The following is a 24,804-nucleotide window of genomic DNA, read 5'->3' on the forward strand; positions in this document are numbered from 1 at the left end:
TAGTACTCGAGTATCCTCTTTATCACAATTCTTAGTTTCAAAAAACGGTAAAGTAATTTATACAAAAAAGAAATAAAAAATAATTTTATTATAAGAAAATTATTCTTATATTTCCTAAGATCGAAAAAAAAAAACATTATATATATAAAAAAAATATCGTACTGTAATAGCAAAATAGAGATTTATCTTCCTTTTTTATTAATAATGTAATAATTGTACTTCTTTATTTATTTATGTTTATACTTATATTAATATTATAGGTAAATATATTAATAATCAATCAATTTAATCTTACATTTTTATCTATTAATTTTTATATTAAAATAATATTTTTATCAAATACTTTTATATTTAGATGAAACAAACTTCAAGAAATTTTTAATATATAATTAATTTACGTAATTTTTTTTTCTGAAAAATATTTATTTTTTATATTTAAAAGTTTAATTTTTTATTTAAATTAGCTTATATTACATCTTCAAATAAAATAAAAAAGAAGAATTTTAGTTTATTAAAATATAAAGAAGTGATGGCTATTTTTTAAAGATAAAAGAAAAGTAAGTGGTTAAATGGATGTAAATACATTTGATATAATGAAAATATATGTTTACTTTAAACTTTGAAAAAATTGAGAATGAGATTTGGTTGTGAAGTGTAATATAATAGAAAAAAACATAGTTTTATATTGATTATATTTAAGCAAAAAACAAAATATACTTTTAAAAAACATTGATGCGTGAGAGATCACATGTGGCGTCACCCACAATCTGACACACAACAGAGAGACACACATTGGACTGTCACACATCCAGAAGCATCATTTCTCATTTCTCTTCCCATTTACCATACTTATGTTGATTTTCCCCAGGTTACTAAATATAAAAGTAATATTCTAAGCTTAATTAATTATTAATAATGTATTATTATTATTATTATTATTATAAATGCAAAAGTGTGTACTAATTCATATTTCACTTCGCAGATTCATATTCTCATTTCTTCATTCATTCACTCCTAAACATTTCCCAAACAATAATCATCGTTGTAACTGATTCGCCTTTTCTCTTTCCTCGATTGCGTTCTGCCGCCATGGCGGCCGTCGGCGCCTGTCTCTTTCCGGCTGTGCTCTTCAGTCGCCGCTCAGTTGGAAAACTGTACTCCAAGCAGATCTCGAGTGTGACTCCACGCCTTGCCACGTCGGTGGAAAGCCACGGCACGCTGGAGAAGGAGAAAGAGAAAGAAAAAGATAAGAAAGTTCTGGAAGAGAAGGAGAAGCGATGGATGAACGGTTGGAACGAATATTTGGAGCAATCGAAGGAATTGATTGGACCAGACGGTGGACCGCCGCGGTGGTTTTCGCCGTTGGAGTGCGCTTCCCAATTGGACAATTCTCCTCTTCTGCTCTTTTTGCCAGGTCAGTATTTTTCTCTCAAATATTTTACTATTTTCCCTTTTTATTTTTTTTCTTGCGTTTGAATTGTTTTGCTTATCTCTTTGGTTTGATGTGTTTTGCTTTTTGCCCCTCACTTCCTTTTGGTTGCGCTCCACTTTTGCTTGAGTTTGCATTTTTTTTAATAGCTCATTTGAGAGACCGTCACCGCGTTTGTTGTGTGTATTATGGGTCTCTCTATATGGTAATTTTGCAGAAATATTATTTCTTAAGCATGTTATAATATGATTTTATTTTTTATTCATGAAAATATTTTTTAAATATTAAACTAATTAAAAAAATAAAAATGCTATAATAAAGTTAAAAAAATATTTATTTTTATAAAAATATAACTTATCTATCCTTTTAATACTGTAATAAAATCTATCCAGTTAAAGAATTCAACTTTCTGTCAATATAGGAATTTTTTATATAATTTTTTTAACAAGCACAAGAATAAAATTATTAGCTTCGCTTTTTTAGGAATTGAGATGCATGAGATGTTTGGATTAGATTGAGTTTAGTCTTATTTTGAACTCAATTCAATTATATTTTGTTTAGTAATTTAACTTAAGTTATATTTGAGTTGAGTAATGTTGAATGTTTGGAATGGGTAAATAAAAAAATATTTTTACCTTTCTATTTTTTAACAAAAAAATGCTCAAAATCAATATTTGTAGTATTTATAATATTTGTAAGAAATGTACAATCTTTTAAATATAAATATTAATAAACAATAATTCTCAAAATATTTAGATATCAAAATAAGAATTATAGATTTATTTGAATGCGATAATTCTAAAAATATTTACTTTAATAATATCTGTAGAATGAAATATTTACTCATAAATTTATTAAATAGTATTCATATGGTTAATTATGACATTTTTCATAGTAAAATTATTAAATAAATAAGATTTATATTATATATTTTTTATATAAATTATAATTGAAGTGAGAGTTTAATCATTTGAAATTCATAAACTCAATTTAGAAAAATGTAATTAAGTTGAGTGAGATGGTTGGGTTTATATGTCTTATATACATATAATTTTCTGAAGCTTTTCCTTTTGAGGTTAATTTTCTGAAGTTATAGAACTTAAATTTGAATAAACGAGGGAGAAGTGTTTTTAGGAAAAAATATGTTATATAATTTCATACTTTTGATTGAATGTGTAGTTAAGGTTAATATATTTTCATATCTACTATTTAGTTTTTAAATTTTATAAAAACGTGTAAGTTTAATTATTTAAAAAAGAAGAGAGGAAACAGACGAGATTCTGATAAAAGATAATTAAATTTAGAAATTTAACTCTTTAAAGTTACGTTACTGACAAGAAAATTAACAATTTATTATACACACCAAATATCAATAATTATTTTTTCATGAATGGAGCTTACTTTTTATATTTTCTAAAGATAATTGTTCAGTTTAAAAAAGTTTGAATAAAAATTATATATTTCAAAAGATAAGGGAAAAAAATTAAAAATTATTATTTTTCATTAAATGTGTTATGTAATTTCTATACTTTTGATTGAATGTGTAGTTAAGATTATTATATTTTCATATCTACTATTTAGTTTTTAAATTTTATAAAAAGGTGTAAGTTTAATTATTATTTAAAAAAAGAGAGGAAACAGACGAGATTCTGATAAAATATAATTAAAATTAGAAATTTAACGCTTTAAAGTTAGTGACAAGAAAATTAAAAATTTATATGCACACCAAATATCAATAATTTTTTTTTTCATGAATGGAGTTTACTTTTTATATCTAAAGATAATTGTTCAGTTTAAAAAAGTTTGAATCAAAATTATATATTTCAAAAGATAAGGGTAAAATAATTAGAAATTATTATTTTTCATTAAATGTATCATGTAATTTCTATACTTTTGATTGAATGTGTAGTTAAGGTTATTATATTTTCATATCTATTATTTAGTTTTTAAATTTTATAAAAAACATGTAAGTTTAATTATTTTAAAAACAAGAGAGGAAACAGACGAGTCTATGATAAATGATAATTAAAATTAGAAATTTAACTCTTTAAAATTGCGTTATTGACAAGAAATTAACAATTTATTATACACACCAAATATCAATAATTATTTTTTTCATCAATGACTTAGTTTACTTTTTATATTTTCTAAAGATAATTGTTCAGTTTAAAAGTTTGAATAAAAATTATATATTTCAAAAGATAAGGGTTAAATAATTAAAAATTATTATTTTTTATTAAAAAATATTTACTCTATATCTACTAAACTCTAGCGTGATTTTTAGTAAAAAAGTAATTCATTAATTTCTTAATCAATGCATTTAGTATCTCAATGTGGAGATTGTTTGGGGTTTTCTTGGTTTAGAATAATTGTACTAAAGTTATAAATTATAATATATAGCTTTATATATATATATATATATTTGTATATGTGTGTGTAGTTTTACTGTTGATTTTAATGATTTTGAGACAGGAAGAAGATAACCTAGGAAATATCTTAAATAAAAATGGGTACTACACTTAGCTTTATGAGAAAAAATTGTATCATTATCATGTGTATGTTTGTTGTAACTATTAAGAGTGTTTAAGTTCAATCAGGTTTTCAAATATAGAAAAATGTTCAACCAACTAATTTGAAAGGTTTGTAAGGAAATTTAGTGTATATAGATATATTGTGTTTGATATGATTTAAATATCATATTTAGATGTACACATGAAAAATAAAAAAAATGTAATAATAGAAAAAAAAATCTAAACTAGTTTATGTTATTTTTAAATAATTTATTTTAGTTCTTAATATTTTGTAATCATTTTAGTCTTTACACTTATAGTTTTAATTTCCATTAACTTTAATGGTTAACGCTGAAAGAGCTAAAAGATTAGAATGATAGGTTTAAAGCATAAAATAAAATAACTGTTTGTATATGAATTGTAAGGAATATAATATGTTGTTGTTAAGTATATGGATTTTAAGTTACATTTTAAATGATATTTTTTTTGATAACGAAGATTTGTTTTATATTTTTTGTGGTGTAAGTGTACTGATTATTGCATCAGACAAAGCGACACACTCCAAGTGACGTGTATAGGTACACCAGTTTAATTTCAAAAACAGTTTTCGTACAGGTAACAATGGGCAATTTCTTCCTCTAACTCTATGTTTTTTCCATGCAACCCCATAGAACACAAGAAATGATAATTTTACCCTTTTTAATGACACCTTCTTCCCCTTTTTTTTCCAGATTTATAAATTTTGAATTCTAAAATGTGAAATAATTCTAAATTCTAGAATTTAGAATGCATTTTTGAATTAAAAATATATTTTGAATTATAAAATTTGGAATACAAAATTATATTAATGAATTCTAGAGTTTGAAATTATTTTTTGGAGTTAAAAAATACCTTTTCCAGAGCTCAGAAGGTTTACATATTATACAATTTGAAAATAAAAACAAATCTTGCACCTTTTACACCAGGGTAATTTTGTAATTGAAAACTTTTTGGAGGTGCAAGAAGAAACTATGGAGGTGGAGGAAGAAATTGTCGTATCAATGTTCTCACCCGTGCTTTGTTTGGATTAGAGTAGATTCGAGAGTGAATTTGAAATGATTTGAGTGAAAAATGTAAGGAAAGGAAAATTGTTTGGATTAAAGTAAATATTGTGAAAGATGAGGAAAATGAAGAAAAATGTAATATTGTGAAATATTGTGAGAACATGCAAAATTATTGGATATTAAATCAATTATGATATAATCGATAATATGAATTAAAAAAATTGATACTAGAATAATGTTCCAGAAAATAATAACAATCAAAATTCAAAAAAGTCGAAAAATCCTTAATTTGATGTTACAAGTACTTAATTATTTCATGGAATCTAAATATTGATATTCATAGTTGGGCTTTACTATCAAGTTCAATGTACTAAAACCCTTATTGAAATCACTATATACATAAAAGACGAGTCACCTTTTAATATTAATATGAATCTATTATTGATTATCAACGAACTAGTTATACTTTTGAAAAAACAACAAGATTGTAAAAAACATCCAATAAAATCACAACTTACGTGAATCGCCATTTAATATAATTAATTATAACATTAGATAATCAATTATGAACTTGTCGAAATAACATGATAAAATCAAATTATATATAAAATAATTAGTTATATTACAAAATGATAATATTAAATTTATTTATAATAAAAAATGAAAATATTATATATATTTATAATAAAATAAAAATATTATAATTACTAATAAAAATAAAATAATTAATTACATTATAAAATTTATATACATGATCATGATGAGCATATTATGTCCTAAATTTCACTAAAACTTTTTAGCTATTTTTATCTCACTAAAATGAGCATATTATGGCCTAAATTTCATGATGTGGACCTGAGTGAGGGGACTCCTTGACACTAGGAAGAAAGAAAAGAAAATACAATGAAAAATATTCATGAAAATACAAATGTGACCTTATTTATTTATTTGTTTCTGATTCTGTGTAAACTGCTGCGGTATCTATCTCCTTCCTCTTAATTGTTAATCATGACATCTAGTCTTTTTGCTTGCTCCAATAGTATACCTAATCTTGACCTTTTATTTTTTGTGCAAGTCTTGTTCTCAACAAAATTTATAAATGTACTGCTGTAACTTTATTTATTAGGGATATACTATAAAAAAAAATTGAAAATTGAATTTGCATAATAGAAAAATTCTGGATTAGCTTTTGTAATAAATAATACGATGATGTATTTTTTCTATATTTTTATAAACTACAGTTAATAATTTATGGAAAAAAAATATGAAGCTATTTTATTAAGTTTTAATTATTTTTGAAAATAATTATCGGACTATCTATTTTAATTTAAAAATATTATTAAAAGCACAATTATTTTTTGTATTTAACTTAAAATATAAAATTAATATACTTTTGTCAGTAATTATAATTTATTTTCAGTTCTGAATCTATGCTGCTACATCAAATTTAGCTCTTGTTTTCCTTGCGTAATTATTTTTTTTGTCCTAATCCTTCTAATTTGGTTCATTTTATTTTCACTTCAAGTAATAGTGTATTAGAATTTAGTCCACCATAGTAGAGATTGTGATAATAAGCTAGTAAGCTCTCAAAAACCATTTTTAATCATTCCAAAAAAGTTTACTGTACCTATCAAGTTCTAGATGTGCACGCCAATGTGAGGGTGTTACAAAAGTGAGTGCTTAAAAAAAAGTGTTTTATGTTTTAATTTTTACCAATCAAATAACATCTAATAATTTTTTTATATATATATATATATATATATATATCATGATGCAAACAAAGGTGCAATAAAATAAGGTTTGTGTGTCCATGTCATGAATAAGGTTTCATGCAAGGTTACTCATAAATTTGTGTAAATAATTTGCATTCCAAATTTTTCAGGGATTGATGGGGTGGGACTTGGACTTATTTTACATCATCAGAAGTTGGGAAGGTTTGTGTTCATTTAATGTCAAGGCCTAATTGCACACACCAAATTGTCATTTTTGGAAATTTTAGGAATGCATTTTTTAGGTGATAAGATGAATTTGAAGGAAAAGGGTTATCAATTGATATGTGAGAAATACTCTCTTCCTTTCTTTGTCTTCAATGAAGGATTTTTGATATATGGTGCTTGCATATTCCGGTTGCGGATCGAACAACATTTACAGGTACACTTTTTTCCTCTGTACCTCATAATACTATTTCGTGCTGAAATTGAACTCTCTGACACTACTTTTTTGCCCTACTTCTGGAAAATGGTTGATAGTATGCTGGTTGTGTTGAAAATGCTATCACATGTTTCTTCCTACGTTTTTAGAAATTCTTTCGCTGATGTATTCCGGCATAATTTATTATGTAAACTTCCCTCTTGCAGACATTGTGAAAATAGTTGAGAGAACAGTTAAGTCAGAATATCAACGTTCACCAAACAGACCCATATATCTTGTTGGAGAATCTTTAGGAGCATGCCTTGCGCTGGCTGTTGCAGCTCTTAACCCTAATATTGATCTTGTACTAATTTTGGCAAACCCAGGTAGCTTTAATTAACGTAGATAAGGTTTATTCTCTTGGATTTTATTTTTCAGCACCAGAAACATGAGTTAAATCAAGATTTTAACTTTAGAGAATCTCTTGTAGCCGCTATGAACAACTAATTCACTGTTATATAAATACTAAAGATGGACAAAGCTTGATCTGACATTCGCAACCCAATTTGGCAGCTACTTCGTTCAGCAGGTCAAACTTACAACTTCTAACACCATTATTGGAAGCTTTGCCGGATCCGCTCTCTCCTGGCCTGCCTAACATTCTCGGATCGTTGGCAGGTTTGTGTATCTTGTTCTGAAGGCTATGTTTTTTCTCTTTCTTTATGAACGATTTTCTAATGATTAATGTCTGTCTTGAAATACTTGCATCATTATGGAAGCCAAAAGAATATATTTGTATGCTTATTTTAAGAAAATAAATCTTATTCAGCTTCTTAAGAAAACTTTTGAAAAATAGGCTATTATTCCCTCTGTTAAAAGCTTCCCTAAACATGGACTACATATAAGATAATGCACTATATACAATGAAGCATAGCCAACTTATATGGACACGAATACAATACATACAAACAGTGAGATGTGGCTAAATAAAAAAATATAGGACATTTTACCATGATAGCCAACTTATAGCCAACTTATATGGACACGAATACAATCCACCATGATTTTGTATCCATTTTACCTACATCCCTTCAAGAGTCAACATTTGCCAAACCTTCTCTTACATCTGAAAAGTATGCAAACTCTATATTTACTTGTCTCCTTACATCCACATCATCATAGTACCTCTTACAACATTTCTTTCTTTCATGAGTAAGTTTCACATCTTGATGTGGTACAACTCTTTGTGAATCTTCACTTAGCCATTCATGACTATAATATCTAAAACATCAAAAATATATAAACATAAATTAATATAATATTATAAATAAAATGTTCACACAACAAAATATAATCATAAATTAATTTAACAATATAATGTATTATCTTGGATTTAAAGAATGAGTAAGAAAATGAAGAGATGTGCTACACTTAGTCCCAAAACTCCGACATCGTGTTGTGCATGCATATGATGCATGTCCACGTCGGTGACAGAAACACCTCGAAGCCGCATCAGAGTTTCATATATTATATATAAGGTAATAAATGCTTTAAGAAAAAGGAACTACTCTTGAAACACAACCCGATGCTGGGAACCTAGTGAAATATTCCATTTGTTGGCTGTTTATATTACCAGACAGTTGTCTAAGTCTCAACAGTGAGTAACTTTTGCTTAGTCAGTTGTAGGTTCCTGGTTGTTTTCAATGCTTCAAATCGTAAACATAATTCCATTCTTATGTTCTTCTCGAATTTTTCATTGAGAAATATCGATAGTTTTTGTGTCATTTACGTATAATTTTGTATTATTTCTGTTATGGTAATGCTTGTAAAGAGCGTCACCCAGATTGTCTGATGCAACCCCAACAATCGTCTACCACAAGAATAACATATAATGTCAACGCCTAGTGAAATACGAGTGTCTACTGTGGCAAACAAGGAAGAAAGAATGAAGGAAGGAAGAAGAAGGAGAAAGGAATCTAGGTGCAAGCACAAAGATTACAGAAAAGGGAAGCCTGACAATAGGTGTTCACCAAAATTGATATTATGATGAAAGAAAAAAAAAAATGAAAATATGTGTTCTGTCCTGTCTAACATAGGAATCAACCTTGCTTTATTTATTTATTTTGATCAGCCTTGCTTTATATATCAGGTTGATTCATAACTCCTAACCAAACAGTCTAGTCAATTTGACTAGGGTTAACAAAATTATCTAACAATTTCCATGTACCTTTCATAGCATATATGCTTTGTAGTTTTATGTCTGACGACATTCTTGGTGGATCTATTACATTTTCGTCCTTTACTATGTTTCATGCCTTTGCTGGATCTTGTCTTTGAATATTTATGTTATTTCCCCATTCTGCACCTTTCAGGATTTAATATTTAATTGGTGCCTAGTGAGACGGGATTTTCCAATTTTTGTTGCTTTTGCTTATTTTCCCTGAATTTTCCTGAGTAGTTCGTTAGATAATTAAAATATTAAATCAGCAGGTACTTCAATGTCATAAGGTACATACGCTAAGTTTTCTACTTATTGATCCTTACACACTGAATAGTTTTTCGGAAAGTATCACTTATAATTCATGGATCAAGGACCGATGTACTGCCTTTCTTTTACCAAAGAAGATGTCATTTTCCATTTATGTCATCAACATTTCTTGTAACATTAGGTGAATCTCTGAGGAGGGTGTTGGATAATGTGGTCCAAGGGCTTCCTCTACAAAATACGGCTGGAGAGCTAGTGAAGGATTTAACTACTTTCTCATTATCTTTGCCTGTAAGGTTCATTTGCTTTCGTTCAAAAATTGATAAATTTCTTTTGGGGCTTTTTCTTTATGCTTTGAATAAGTAAGCACTTTGTATGAGAAAAAATGACAATGCATGTGGCATATTCTTGAAGAAATGTAAAATGAAAATTGAATAGCTTATTTTGTTTCTTTCTTTGCAACCAAACTTCATAAAAGTGGAATATGCTGGACTTTTGAAGATTGTGAATTGACATGACTAAATTTTCTATGTTGGCTTCTTGGCGTTAAGCTTGATTTTTGAGCTTTCCCATCATTTACCTTCAATATTTTGTTGATTGAATTCTCAGGTTCTTGCTGACATATTACCAAAAGAAACACTTGAGTGGAAACTACATATGCTTAAGTCAGCTTCTGCTTATGCCCAATCACGCCTTTATGCTATCAAAGCACAAACTTTGATTCTTTGCAGGTTCATTCTCTTTGTCATTGTGCATATTTTAACTGTGAAAACAGAGTCATAAGTATTTCATTAACTTGGTTAAAAAAGTATTTCATTAACTTTTCACTTCCCGCTGGAAGTGAATTACATCATATAGTTAGACTTCAGTGTAGGAAATCTATAAACGGAAGATTCTCATAATCTATAAACCAGATCCTGATCAGTTGCTACGGGTTAACTTAGAGAACAAATAGAAGATAAAAGCTTAACTGGTCAAAATTAATGTTTTTATCTGAAAACAAGATTAGATTAAATTATCATGAACCTGGTGGGATTTCCCATTACTAATTGCAATTCTTTCAACCTAGTTCGTGGTCTTATTAAATTGAATAACGAATTTCCTTGGTGGATGGTAAATTAGTCTCACCGAATATCTATATACCCAGCATATTTTTCAGTGTATGAAGTGAAACTTACTTTGCGATTTGCCCTTCTAGTGGAAATGATCAGTTACTACCTAGTCAACAGGAAGGTGAAAGATTACTCAATTTACTGCCTAAATGCGAGTATCGTAAATTTGATGACAGTGGCCATTTCCTATTCCTGGTATGGATTTCTCCATTTATACATTTCTTCAAGCCTGTGTGCTTATGTTTGTATTCAGGGATCCTTCACTTCTGATGGGAGAAAAACGATATTAAATATCAGTTAGACGTTCAAACAAACCCTAATATGTAACTGTGTCCACTGGTAGCAGGAAGGTAGCATTGACCTAGTAACGATAATCAAGGGCACTTCATACTATCGCCGTGGCAAGTATCATGACTATGCATCAGATTTTATACCGCCAACACCAGATGAAGCCAGAAAAATAATAGAATCGAACAGGTAAAAATAAGATTAATTTGATCATACAGACCATCAATTAAAAACAACAAGAGACTTAATAGTATATATCATAAAAATAGATTGGAAGCTGAGCTCAGCCATGATCAGTTGCTAGATAAGTTCATGTTTTTTTTTGAGTGAATATCAACGACTATATATATATATGGCAATTTATTTTTGCTCTGTTTGATTAACTGATTGTAGTGTAACCAAATTAATTATAACTTTGACACGTTTCACTTTTAATGCTTCCAGTTTGTTTATCCATGTCGCAAGTGCTGTAATGCTCTCAACCTTGGAAGACGGGACGATTGTAAAAGGCCTTGCTGGAATACCCTCAGAGGGGCCTGTTTTGTTTGTTGGGTACCACATGCTCCTGGGATTAGAAAAAATTCCCCTGGTTTCTCGAATTTTTTTGGAAAGAAACATACTTATACGTGGGATAGCTCATCCCATGATGTTTACGAGATCTAAAACTGGAAAAATGCCGGATATATCTTCTTTTGACAAATTCAGAATTATGGGTGCTGTTCCTGTAGCTCCAGCTAACTTCTTCAAGCTTTTTTCTTCTAAATCCCATGTGCTGTTATATCCTGGAGGGATGCGCGAGGCTCTTCATAGGAAGGTAAATTCTTTTAACTTTCCCATGCAATTATGAATTTGCTCGTTTGACTACTTCTAAGGTCTTTAACTTGTATATATTATCTTGGACATCAATGCAAAATGCTGGGCCATTTGTTTTTCAAGGAGCATGTGAAACTTGCATGGATTATCTGATATCACTATAAAATTCATTTATACAAAAGAGAAAAGGGAAATTGAATGAAGTGTCGTGGATTGTAGACATGCTGGAAAAAAGACGATATTTTTTTCCATATACTACAGGTTATTTCCACATAAGCAAAAGCACATGCTTCCACGTTTTACTTTCCCTTTATCATCATAAAATTACTCTTGTTTTATACTCTTGTAAGAGTTTATAATCAAATGCGAGGCATTCATTTTCCCAATGTTTTATGACCAATGCCGTTTTCTGAGGTTGAACACCGGTGTTGAAGTATAAGAAGTTGGGCTATCTTTCGAGGTTCAAACAAATGAGGCATTAAAAATGAAAGGATATGCTTATTCTATCATACTCACTTCCGTTCCCCTTTGTAAACAATTTTACATGAGAAATAATCTCCATTTCAAGAGGTCTCCCAGTAAGCTGCAAGGGGAGAAAATGTGATATATTTTGGCTTGGATATATTTTAGGCTAGCTTTATCTGTATTTATGCTTTGAAATGTACCAACTTGTTTAAAATCTTCAGCATCGTAATAATTCTCAGGGTGAAGAATACAAGTTATTCTGGCCTGAACAATCTGAGTTTGTCAGGATGGCAGCAAGATTTGGAGCCAAAATTGTACCATTTGGAGCAGTTGGAGAAGATGACCTTGGTCAAGTAAGCGTTGGTCTTTTCTGAACCAATCCTTTTCCTTTAAGAAGTGCTTAAAAATGCTTGCATCAGGCAAAACGTGATATATTGTTTCTTTGGAAAGCAGAATTCTACTGAACTTCTCATATCTACAAACTTCTCTGTAAAATTAAGGATTTAATCTTGGTTCACTGAGTGAAATGCCTTCTTTTCACTGCCATCCAAGTGTTACCATATCGCTAAAGAATTTTGACTTTGCAAGTAGTTATAAGCATATACATCTCAAGTTATTACCACATCGCTAAAGGCTAGTTACAGCAGTAAAAGTAAAAGAACACTTATTATTTTAATGCATGAATATGCCATCTTTAAATTTCATTGTCCCGTGATATGTGGATATGCCTTGGACCTGGAATTACCATAACACATCCTATCACATTGGCCTTTTCAGGTAGTTTTTGATTATGATGACTTGGTGAAGATTCCGTACTTTAGGACTGAAATAGAAAGTCTTACAAATGAGGCTACGCAATTGAGGTATCTTGTTTGTTGTGTGTTTTACCATACCAAATTATGAACATAACAGTTATACATAAATCTTTGTTGTCCTTTTCATCTGCTGTATATGTATACACATACATTATTATATTAATAAATACCTTACAAATTGGAAATCTAGGAGTGATGTTGGTGGTGAGGTGGCAAATCAGCAAGTGCATCTGCCTTTGATTTTGCCTAAAGTTCCTGGGCGGTTCTACTATTATTTTGGAAAACCATTTGAAACGAAAGGTATGCCTAATACATACTTACAGCTCAGAATGTCCATGACATGATTTTTGCCTCCTTTTTAAATTAATGAGATATTGTTTGACAGGGAGGAAACAAGAACTCAGAGATAAGGAGAAATCTCATGAGTTTTATTTACAAGTGAAATCCGAGGTAGAGAGTTGTATTGCTTATTTAAAGGAGAAAAGAGAAAGCGATCCCTACAGAAGTATAGGACCTCGGCTGTTATACCAAGTGACTCATGGTTTTGAATCTGAAGTTCCAACATTTGAAATTTGATTGTTTTGCACACATAAAATTTCAATAATTGTTTTCTGGCCAAAAGGCATAATTCAATGAGAAACATTGTAGAACATTTTTTCAAAAGTTTAAGTCAATAAGTGATAAATGCTAATAACTAGTTATTGGGAAAGGATAACAAGTAGTCAACTTTTATTTAAAAGGGATTTTCTATTGCTTGTGTTACAACGTGACCTACTACGTTCTGCCTTGCTGGTGTTTACTTTGCTTAAGGAGAATAAAGAGGCAATATAAACTTAATGAAGACAAATTTCTTCTCTAATTCAAAAGTCTGAATTACATAATATAAATAGTAGTTGGCTACTAGGCAGTGTTTATATTATCGATATTGGATAACCGAAAGTATATGAGACTTCAAATATTCTTTATGAAATTATAACGATCGGGTTATCGGATTGCAGAAGCATTGCAGTAAAAAATAATATAGTATATAGATAAATATGATTTAAAAAAAATAGAATTATAATGCAAAATTATTAAAAGTGACAATTATAATTAATTATAAATATTATGTTTAGAAATTCAAATAACAATACATTAAATCAAAATATCACAAATTTCAAGTACAAAATTTTGAATAAAATTTAAACAAATTTCAAGTACAAAATTTTGAATAAAATAAATGTCTTAAATTTCTAATTATTTGACTCTCTTTAATCATAATGTAATTGTCTTCAATATTATTCAATGAGGCATATCTCCCCTCTTCTCCCTTTAAAGAAATTTTTGTAAAAAATTAAGTAAATTTTTAAACTCATAATCAAAGTTATCATGGAATTCATCCAACTCCAATTTAAATCACCTTTCTTTGAAGTATGGGAATATCCAATAACAATATCACCACTTATTTGTATAAATTAATAGTTTTTCAACACTTGAAGCTTCATAAACAATTGTCCAATTAAGAGTGGATCTACTTGGCACACTTAACACTCATTACACTCATCGCTGTCATTCAGTACAATATTGTCTATTTCACTTTTAATATTTTATCTTTGATTAAGTTGTTGATTATTTTATGTAAACCAAATCATGCAACCTTTTGTGGTCCTGCCTATTCCTTATTTTTTTGAATGGATCTGCATGATGAATAACTGAAATGTGAATTAATTTATTTCTCTATTCTACAAAATAGATAATAATAAAATGAATCATGTCATGGACAATAATTATTATTTGCTCAAATACACTTCAATGACACTCATATCCCGATGAACTGCATGTCATACTTAAAATCTTGATTGCTAGTTTTTTATGTTGAAAGTTGTGTGCCCATAATTCTTCTACCATTGAGCTATAAAAGCAAAGAAACTAATTTAGAATTTAACAAATATATGATATAATTTATATATGAACACAATTTAAAAATCGTTTAAATGTATCACCTAGGATTGTGGTCTTCATTGATTCTTTGACAAAGTTGTCACCAAAAGAGTCCACTACCACTCTTATAAAAGGCAACTCAATTAAATTTTGTTGTTGCATATCTTTACTTGGCACCAATATTTTGATGTAAGCATACAATTTATTTGAAACTTCAAAATCATATTCCATGTTCCGGTTGGAATAATAGAACTAGGTTCAAAAAGTGACCAGTCAGATGCAAAGGGCGATGAAGTTGGCATGTCCATCTATTATTAATGACTATAAATACATCATTGTATTTACTTTCATTGTTATTAAATGACTTTATTATTGTTCCTTGACTTTCTCGATTGCTTCATATATATAGCTCATAATTACTTTCCTTTTCTTATCCCCCAAGATAAATTACATGAATAAGAGGAGTCATGAATTTGAGAGTAAATACGACATGATTCTAAAGTGAAGGCAGAAAAACAATTTATGTAGTTTCTCTCCCCTTAGCTAGACAACTTGTTCTTGCTCCATTCATCTGAAGTGAACATCTTTATCAAATTTCCCTTCTCTTGATGTAACCTTTGTAATAATAAATAAGAGATAACAAACCTTGTAACCACGTGTCTTACCAATTCTCTCTTATTTGTAAATTATCTTAACAAAATCAAGGAATTAAAATGGTTATAGATAAAGCCAATAGGACTAACTTCACTTTGAATTGTCTTCTTTATAAAAGGAAACTTTCTAATGTCTTCAAGCATAAAATCTATACAATGGGCAATAGAAGAAGTCCAATAAAGATGAGGTCTTTTTTCTTCAATAAATTCCCAACCCATACATAATTGCTTCCATTATTTGAGATAACTTGAGCAACATTTTGTTCTCCAATCTCCTCCACAAGAGTATCAAGCATCTGAAAGAGCTTTTCCTTTATCTTCAAAAATTTAGAATCATCAATGGGCTTGACAAACATTATCCTTATAGGAAAACTCACCAAAAGGTTAATCAAACATCATTGTTTATGGTTGTTAAGACATTACACAGTCTAGTCACCTCTAGACGATCTAATACCCCATTAGACGATTTCATGATAAAAGAATCTATGAGGTTTTGATGTTAACAAACACTATAAGGTGTGTTAAACTTTATAACAAAGTTACTTCATTTGCAGAACTTAAAATAAACACATTAAATGATCTATCATAGTTAAACTAGTTAGACGATCACTATGTTCAAAGGAGTTTAGACCAAGTCTATAATTTTAACACGTTAAACAGTTTCACACTGATTAACATATTAAACAGTCTCATTGTACTAAATGTCCTAGACAATATTACAATTTTAAACATGTTAGACTATATTTTTATGTTAGACTTGCTAGACAGTCTTTATGGAGCACAACTCACTAGATAACCTCAAACGCAAAAATGTGTTAAAGAGTTTAATCATTGTCTTTGTGTTAGACGATCTTGTTAAAATTAGTGGTCTAAACAAGAAGGGGGTGAAGTGTTTTTGAAGGATTTTTGCAAAGATTGAAAGTAGAGTGAAAAATGTGTTAGAGAGTTTAGTCATTGTCTTTGTGTTAGACGATCTTGTTAGAATTAGTGGTCTAAACAAGAGGGGAGTGAATTGTTTTTGAAATATTTTCGCAAAGATTGAAAGTAAAGTGAAAAGTTCTAAAAAATTAACCAATTGATTTTCTGTTCAACTCAATAAAAATTTTGTTTTAAGGTTATTTCCAAAAAATGAACATGTTTTCACGAAACAACTAGTTGTTTATACCAACAAAATATGAAATAATATTAAAATAGTTTATGAATGTAAGGATAGAGAGAATCACAAAAGATGTTTATACTGGTTCACTCTTAACCAAGAGCTACATCCAATCCTCAGCTAACCATTGAGAATACACTATGTAATCAACCCTAGATTACAAAACACACACCAAGAGTGATGATCTTGAACCCCTCAAGAACACACACCATTCTTTGGCAAAACAACTGTTTGTAGAAACACCTTTATGAAATTGCCCTACACAAGAACACACAGAAATACAATGTTCAAGGAGAAGTGATACAAACCAAAGCAACAAACAAGAATCCACTTAAGCCCATGAAAATTATGTTAAATAGGGGGTTTGAGACACAACCCTAGTGTGCAAGATTGAGAGGAAAATACCATTGAGTAACTTGTAACCCAATTAGGTGAATAGGAGGTGTGGGAAACATTAGAGGAGGCAGTCGTCAAGGAAAAACATCATGGAACTTCTTTTCATGTTATCCTTGAGTGTAATAGTCAACATGAGTGGCTAATTCTACCCTTTGGGATTTTGAGTAAATTATTCAAACTCTTATGTACTGAGGTGACATCTGAACCTAATATTTTGTTCTTGATTGATTATTGATATTATTGTTTTGCTTCTAACTCTTAATCTAGAATCTTAAATTTGACTGAAAAGTATTTTTAGGGTTCTGACCTAAAAGATAAAACTTAACATATTTGAGTGCTAGGAATAGACTTGAAATGTTAATTGCTATCAACGTTTGATCTTAATAAGTTGTTTATATAAATATGCAAGGAATCAATATTTATGAAGCATCTTAATAATTTTATATGCGAGGAATCGATATAAATGAATTTTATATGGGCATCAATATCAATCAAAGGACATAATATTATCATGCTAATCAAAATACATAAGAGTAAGAAAGATGAAACCTAATCCCTATTTTTCCAACTTGAAGCAACTAATTCTTTGCTTGTTTTTTGAGAGTTTTTGACCATGATGGAGTTATTTTTTTTTTGTTTTTACCAAAATGATGTCCGTTTAAAAAAAATTACAAATTTAAGCAAGTCGTGCCAATTTGACACGACTTCATATGCACAAATCGCCCCAATTCGACATGACTCTGCCATGTCATAATGAAGTCGTGCGAACTTGGCACGACTTTTGTCCTATCATACTGAAGTCGTGCCAACTTGCCACGACTTCTGCCATGTCATATTTTTTTTTTAAAAAAATTCTATTGTTTATATATTGGGTTGTAAGTTACGTAATGTAAAAAATTAATTTGATACATAATTTTCTAAGAGTGTTAGTTTTAAGGAACAAAAAAATTGGATAATCGTGTATCACAATTATTCATTTTTTTTTTCTGAAGTAATAATTTTTTTATCACAATTCAAATTATACATTTTTTAAACCTGTTTATTTTTTTTAATGTCATTTATATTAAAATATAAAAAGGTATAAGTACTGTAATTATTTTGAAATAATTAAATAATTTAAAAATAATTATATAAATTTTAAATAAGTCAAATAATATAAATAATTTGTAATTATTTTGAAATAATTAAATAATTTAAAATTAATTATATATCCAATTTTTTTTTCCTTAAAACTAACACTCTTAGGAAATTATGTATCAAATTAATTTTTAACATTATATAACTTACTATCAAATATATAAACAATAAAATTTAAAATAAAATAAAAAAATTAAGATGTGGTAGATTCGTGCCAAGTTGGCACGACTTCAGTATGACAGGGCAGAAGTCGTGCCAAGTTGGCACGACTTTAGTATGACATGGCAGAGTCGTGTCAAATTGGAACGATTTGTACATATGAAGTCGTGCCAAATTGGCACGACTTGCCTAAATTTGTAATTTTTTTTAAACGGATCATTTTGGTAAAAACCAAAAAAATAACCCCATCATTGTCAAAAACCCGTTTTTTGATTAATCATTGCCAACACAACAAATTCCGACAAACTTTTATTATTCTATTTTATATTTAGTGAATATTTTACTTGATTATTCAACTGTTCTTGTGGGTTCGATATCCATCCTTAGGGACACATTATTACTTTTGTTAACGTGGTGCACTTGACGTAAAAATTCATCAACGACCTCCAATGGGACACAAATTTACAAGGTAGTGTTGGTTAAGCCTACATAAAGAAAAATATATTATTTAACTATAGCGTAGGTTTGGAGTACACTGAAATGGATATAAAATTAAATAATTATTAAGAAGTGGACTTTAAGCTTAACTCAACCTCATAAAATTGGCTTATAAGGTGAGGTTCACACCCACTTATATAGTATGAAATGTCTTAATCTCTAGTCGATGTGAGACCTCCAACACACACCCCTCTCGCCGAGGCTACCAACTCGTATGTGAGACTATATATTATGGGTGGTTCGATAACGACTCGATAGCGGATGACCTAATAAGTCTAACAAACAATCGCTGGAATAAGCTCGAAATGGCTCTGATACTATATTAAGAACATTAATCTTAACTCAACCTCATAAAATCGGCTTATAAGGTGAGGTTTGCACCCACTTATATACTATGAAAGGTCCTAATCTCTAGTCGATGTGGGATCTCCAACAATAATTAAACTTAACGTCGTCGTTGGGGACACTACGTGAGAAAGCAAATGTGAGTAAATTGTTTCCATTGGGGACACTACCTGAGAAATAAATATGAGTAAAATGCACTTAAGAAGAGCGAAATAGCCATGAAGACAAAAATGAAAAATAACTTCTTGTGGGCTAAGGTAACAATAAACGTCCACGTCACCTTAGTGTCACCTAGACCTACGGTAAATGTAATAAAATATTAACTTGCATCCACTTTGTATCCCCATTCTAGACACTAACTTATTATTATTATTTTAATAATTTTTAACTTGCATCCACTTTGTGTCCCCATTCTAAAGACTAACTTATTATTATTATTTTAATAATTTTTATTGTGAGTTAAAGGTCTCCATTGTGAACACAATATTTGACATTTATTTTTGTGTCCAACTTGAGTAGACTTCATCCATGACAGTGACTTCTTTTTTGTAGATCCCGCTTTTTGTTGGCAACTAAAATAATTTTTTCTTGTAGTGACAACCATTGGATCCTAATTTGTTACCTGGGAGTGACTTACACGAATCTATCTTAACATAGACCAATTTTCCTGTTTCTCATTCTCATTTTATTTGGAGCCTTGAACTAAATGTATTGTTAATGATAGTGGTGCTTATACCAATCTGGAACTTGAATTTCCTGAATTTAATGCATTCTTTTAAATGGAAAACCACCCAGATTGCAATGAGGGTTTGTGTAACAATAAAATAATGGGATATGTCAGTTAGAAAAGTAGGTTGTGTATGAAAAGGGTAAAAGAGTAGAAAACATTAGTTAAGTAAAAATTTAACTTGATACTTGTAAAAATTCAAAATCATTAAGTAAAATTTATTGATTACATTAGTTATTCTGTGAATAAAAGTTAACTAGCATTGTTAATTTTGTTAATGTGACACCTCTAAGTTGTTTTTTAAGCCACTACCGTTTTATCGATTTAACAGAAATTAAATTAAGATATTTAAATCATGTTTAAGTTCATGTCAAAATAACCTTTAAGTTGTTTATTTTTTGAATAAAACATATATCTAACATTATAAAGTGATAACCTTTTTTTTTTTCAGTTTGTTGATGATGATCGTGTTCAAGAAGGATAATATTGAAATCTAGAGGGGTAGAAAAATTCATGTTTTGTAATAGCTCTAGTTTAGAAAAGATTAATCATAAAAAACTTTATACATTAAGACTTGAGACTATATATTATTGTGTTTTAATTAATAATTTAATTTGTTTATTTTATTTAGTTTCCATCACATTTTTAAATATCTTTAAAAAAATTCTATCAATATATAATTTAAAATAGGTCACCTAAATGTATAAAAAAAAAATTTAAAAAAATAATAAAATTATGTAAATGGTTATATTTTTATATTTTTCACATTTAAAATAGTGTTGTGACCAACTAGAAAAAAGTAGTATTGTCTATTACAGTTTAGGCTTACAATACAAATCCATATGTAAAACTTTCATACGTAAACTTTAATCACTACACAAGACAAATTCTTTTATCATATTATGATTTTTATTTTACTTATTATTATTATTATTATTAAAAATATTAATATTATTAATAATATAAATATTATTAGTAAATTAATAATATTATTAATTTTTAAATATTATTAATTTTTATTACATTACATTCAAATATAATCTGTAGGTAACATTTTTTGTTATTTTTTAATTAAACTTAAAATAAGTTACATACTTAACATTTTTTTAGTTAAATTTTTAATACATTATATACAGATATAATCCATATGTAATATTTTTTTTTAATTAAATTTGAAATAAATTACATACAGAAGCATGTAACAATTTTTTTTTAGTTAAAATTTTAATACATTACCTACGAATATAATTCATGTGTAATACTTTTTATTATTTTTTAATTAAATTTGAAATAAGTTACATACGGATGTATGTAACAGTTTTTTTTTAATTAAATTTTTAAATATCTTACTTACGGATTATATTCGTATGTAAATTTTATTTTTATTAAATTTTAAATATCTTATATAATCCATATGTTATCTTTAGTTTACATATAAAAAAATCTATATGTAAAGTCTATTTATGTACTGAATAGAATCTGTATGTAAATATTCGTATGTAACGCTCACTTTCTGTATGTATATATTCGTATGTAACGCTCACTTTAGATGTGAATTTTTATGGTATGTAATTCCAGATTTTTTTGTAGTATTAATTGAAATGAAGAAAAAGTTGAAAGTAGCTTGAAAAATATCATAAAAAATCTGAGAAAAATGAAAGGAAGATAATCTGAATAAGAAATGAATGAATAAAATAAGAAATGAATGAATAAAACAATGGAGGTAACAAGAAGGAAATTTGGTCTGAAAAACAAGGTGAAGCAACTTGCTGCTTATCATTCACATCCAGGGAGATCCCCATTGTTCCACTGTATTTTTCAAAATAAGCCTTCAAGCGAAGAAAATTCGGTTTGATCATAACAGATATATAACCCAAAAAGTTGAAAAAAAAGATGTGTAAGAGAAATAAAATGTTAATAACATGAGTGATGAGTAAACAGAACCTGAACTTGAGAGAGAATGAGTGTAAACACTACCTGGAGAGCTAAATCAAGTGAATATCCATTGTTTAAGCTAAGTGAAAAGCTGCCAAAAATTCAGTGATTGGAGCATGATTGTTTTGTTTAGCCCTTGAAAACTTGAATTGATGAAATTTTGAACTCACGAGACCAACATTGTTTTTCTATTTCTTTGTTTTGTTATGCTCAAGAGTGCAAAAAACTTAAGTGAGGGTATGATAACTCTCACAATTTTTAGTATTTTTATAGAATAATTGTATTTCTTTGAAGTTTCTTTTGTTCTTGTTGTTTTTATATTATATTTATACTTTCTAGGAAAGTACGAGTTTTTAAAAAAACGCTTTAAAATTGACTTTTTGTGACTATTATTTTGCAATGACTGTCTAACATAATTTTGACTAAATGAAGTTGGAGTTGACCAAGAATAAAAGAATGAAGCTACCAAAGTCAAAACGGTCAACCTTGAGCTATAAGTGGTCAATAGTGCATAAACTGAAGAAGTTAGTTATAAAGTGATTGTGAATTGGAGGTTTTCAACTGCCAAACATGAAACACATTCCTATGTAAAGCTTCTATAAGTAGAAAATTATTAATTAATTAAAAAAAAATTCAAGGAAATGTAACTATACGTGCTTTCTGGAAGGTCTAGAATCAACTGTTTCTTGTATATGGGTTGGAACATCCCTATAGTATCTCTCTTTTAATTTTATTAATTTTTTGCTGGAAAAAAAATTCAAGGAAATAGGATTTTAGTAAGAGACAATAATAGTGGATACGATAGTAAATAATAGTGAGATTTTAGTTTTCTCTATTATGTGTTCTTTTGTTTTTGATGTTTCAAGTTCAACAATATATTTTAGTTCTTCTTCATTTGTGTTCTTCCATTCTTCCCTTTCGCACTTTTATTTTATTTGCACACTGGATTTGATTTTGGAATTGTGAACTGTAATCTGTAAAGCATGGTAGACAATGTTTGTTTCAATAGTTTTTCTATTCAAACAATGGTGAGTATTACTTGACAAACTCAAGATGACGAATATTACTTACATATTAGAGTATATGGGTATTCCCTACAAACATGAGTTGGTGGGTACTACTTATGGACCGAAGTTGAAGATATTACCTACGGACCAGAATTGGTGGGTATTCATAATATTAATATTATAATATTAATAATACTAATAAAATATTATAACTATTAATAATATGAATAATCATAAAAATAATAATAACAATAATAAAATATTAATAACATTAATAATATGAATAATATTAAAAATATTAGTACTATAAATAATATTAATATTATTAAAAATATTAATACAATTAAGAATATGAATAATATTAATTATATGAAAATATTAATAATATGAAAAATAGTAATAATATGAAAAATAGTAATAATATGAATAATAATAATCAATATATAAAAAATATTATTATAATATTAATATTATTAATAATAATGATAATATTAATAATGTTAATAATATTCAAATAGTTTATATTAATAATAATAAAAATATTTTGTAATTTTAATAATATTAATATTTAATAATATCAATAGTATTAATGGTATTAATATGATTAATTAATATTATTATTAATATTAACAATATTAATATTATAAATATTATTCATAATATTAATAATATGAATAATATAATAGATATAATAATATTAAATGTTGAGGTTGAGGTCGAACATGTGTCGTCGTATGGTGGGCTCGACCACCTCCACCGGGATCATGGCCTCGGTCCTGTATGTCAAGCTGTAGGGTGTCTCCTGTGTGGTAGTTTGGGGGGTGCACCTGTATGCCCAGAGTACCTCTATCAGCTCCTCGGTCCATCGACCTTTTGCATTGCCCAATCGTTTTTTCAGCTCGTTGAGTATGACTTTGTTGGCGGCCTCGGCCTGCCCGTTGGTTTGTGGGTGTTCTACCGAGGCCGTGATAGACTTGATGCCCAGGTCGTCATAAAAGGACTGTAAGCCTCGGTCTATGAACTGTCGGCCATTATCAGTTATTATCGTGTGCGGGACGCCGAACCGGCAGACAATGCTCCTCTATACGAAGTTTTGTATATTTTTTGCCGAGATGGAGGCAAGGGGTTCAGCCTCGATCCATTTGGTGAAGTAGTCGACTCCCACCAAGAGGAACTTGGTCTGCCCCTTTCCCGGGGAGAAGGGGTTGATAATTCCATCCCCCAAATGGCGAACGGCCATGGGGAGGTGATACTGTGCAGCTCTTCCGACTTTGTGTGGTGGAGGGGACCGAACTCTTAACACTTGGCACATTTCTTCACGTATTCGGCACAGTCGCCTTGTATGGTCGGCCAGTAGTAGCCGGCCCTCAGAACCTTGGCAGCCATCGTCCTCGCCCCGGCGTGATTTCCGCAGATCCCCTCATGGATCTCGGCCAGAATGTACTCGGTCCGTTTGTTGGTGATGCATTTTAGCAGGAGGGTCGAGTAACCTCTCCGTTACAAATCTTCGTTGATCATGGTGTACCGGGCGCATTGCTGCTTCATCGCCTTTTCTTGATCGGCCTTGCATGTGCCGACCGTTAGGTACTGGATGACGGGTGTCATCCAGTTGTCGGCCTCGGCCTCGGCCTCTTCTATAGCCAGATACTCGGCCTCACTCACACTGGGGTGTCTCAGTCATATTTGTATGACTGACCTCTGGTGGCTCTTCTTCTTGGTGACCAACAGCTTGGACAGGATGTTGGCCTTTTTGTTGTCCTCCCTCGGTATGTGTTCCAAGG

General features: G+C 29.3%; 1 protein-coding gene across 2 annotated transcripts; it reads left to right on the plus strand.

The window, feature by feature from the left end:
• Nucleotides 1-744: 744 nt before the first annotated feature.
• LOC137813638 (phytyl ester synthase 2, chloroplastic) lies at nt 745-13,799 on the plus strand. 2 transcript variants are annotated; one of them, XM_068615995.2, is made up of 15 exons: nt 745-884; nt 983-1,414; nt 6,865-6,916; nt 7,078-7,133; nt 7,340-7,498; nt 7,686-7,790; nt 9,782-9,888; nt 10,207-10,328; nt 10,796-10,904; nt 11,056-11,186; nt 11,442-11,811; nt 12,515-12,628; nt 13,053-13,138; nt 13,281-13,390; nt 13,476-13,799. In XM_068615995.2, the coding sequence occupies exons 1-15, from the start codon at nt 749-751 to the stop codon at nt 13,664-13,666; spliced, it is 2,280 nt and encodes a 759-aa protein (XP_068472096.1). In that variant the 5' UTR covers nt 745-748; the 3' UTR covers nt 13,667-13,799. The 2 variants fall into 2 exon arrangements, 1 of the variants encoding a protein (XP_068472096.1); XR_011081467.2 differs by having other exon boundaries at nt 752-884; nt 12,562-12,628.
• Nucleotides 13,800-24,804: the final 11,005 nt, after the last annotated feature.

The sequence above is a fragment of the Phaseolus vulgaris genome, chromosome 1, assembly GCF_051622355.1.
Source record: "Phaseolus vulgaris cultivar YP4 chromosome 1, ASM5162235v1, whole genome shotgun sequence".
Lineage (NCBI taxonomy): Eukaryota > Viridiplantae > Streptophyta > Magnoliopsida > Fabales > Fabaceae > Phaseolus > Phaseolus vulgaris.

Bases quoted from the DNA above. Each gene is read 5' to 3' on its own strand.
- LOC137813638 (XM_068615995.2), top strand. From the start codon at position 749: ATGTGGCGTCACCCACAATCTGACACACAACAGAGAGACACACATTGG. The intron at 6,917-7,077 runs GTTTGTGTTCAT...TCTTCAATGAAG, and splicing joins CATCATCAGAAGTTGGGAAG to GATTTTTGATATATGGTGCT. The intron at 7,499-7,685 runs GTAGCTTTAATT...CCAATTTGGCAG, and splicing joins ACTAATTTTGGCAAACCCAG to CTACTTCGTTCAGCAGGTCA.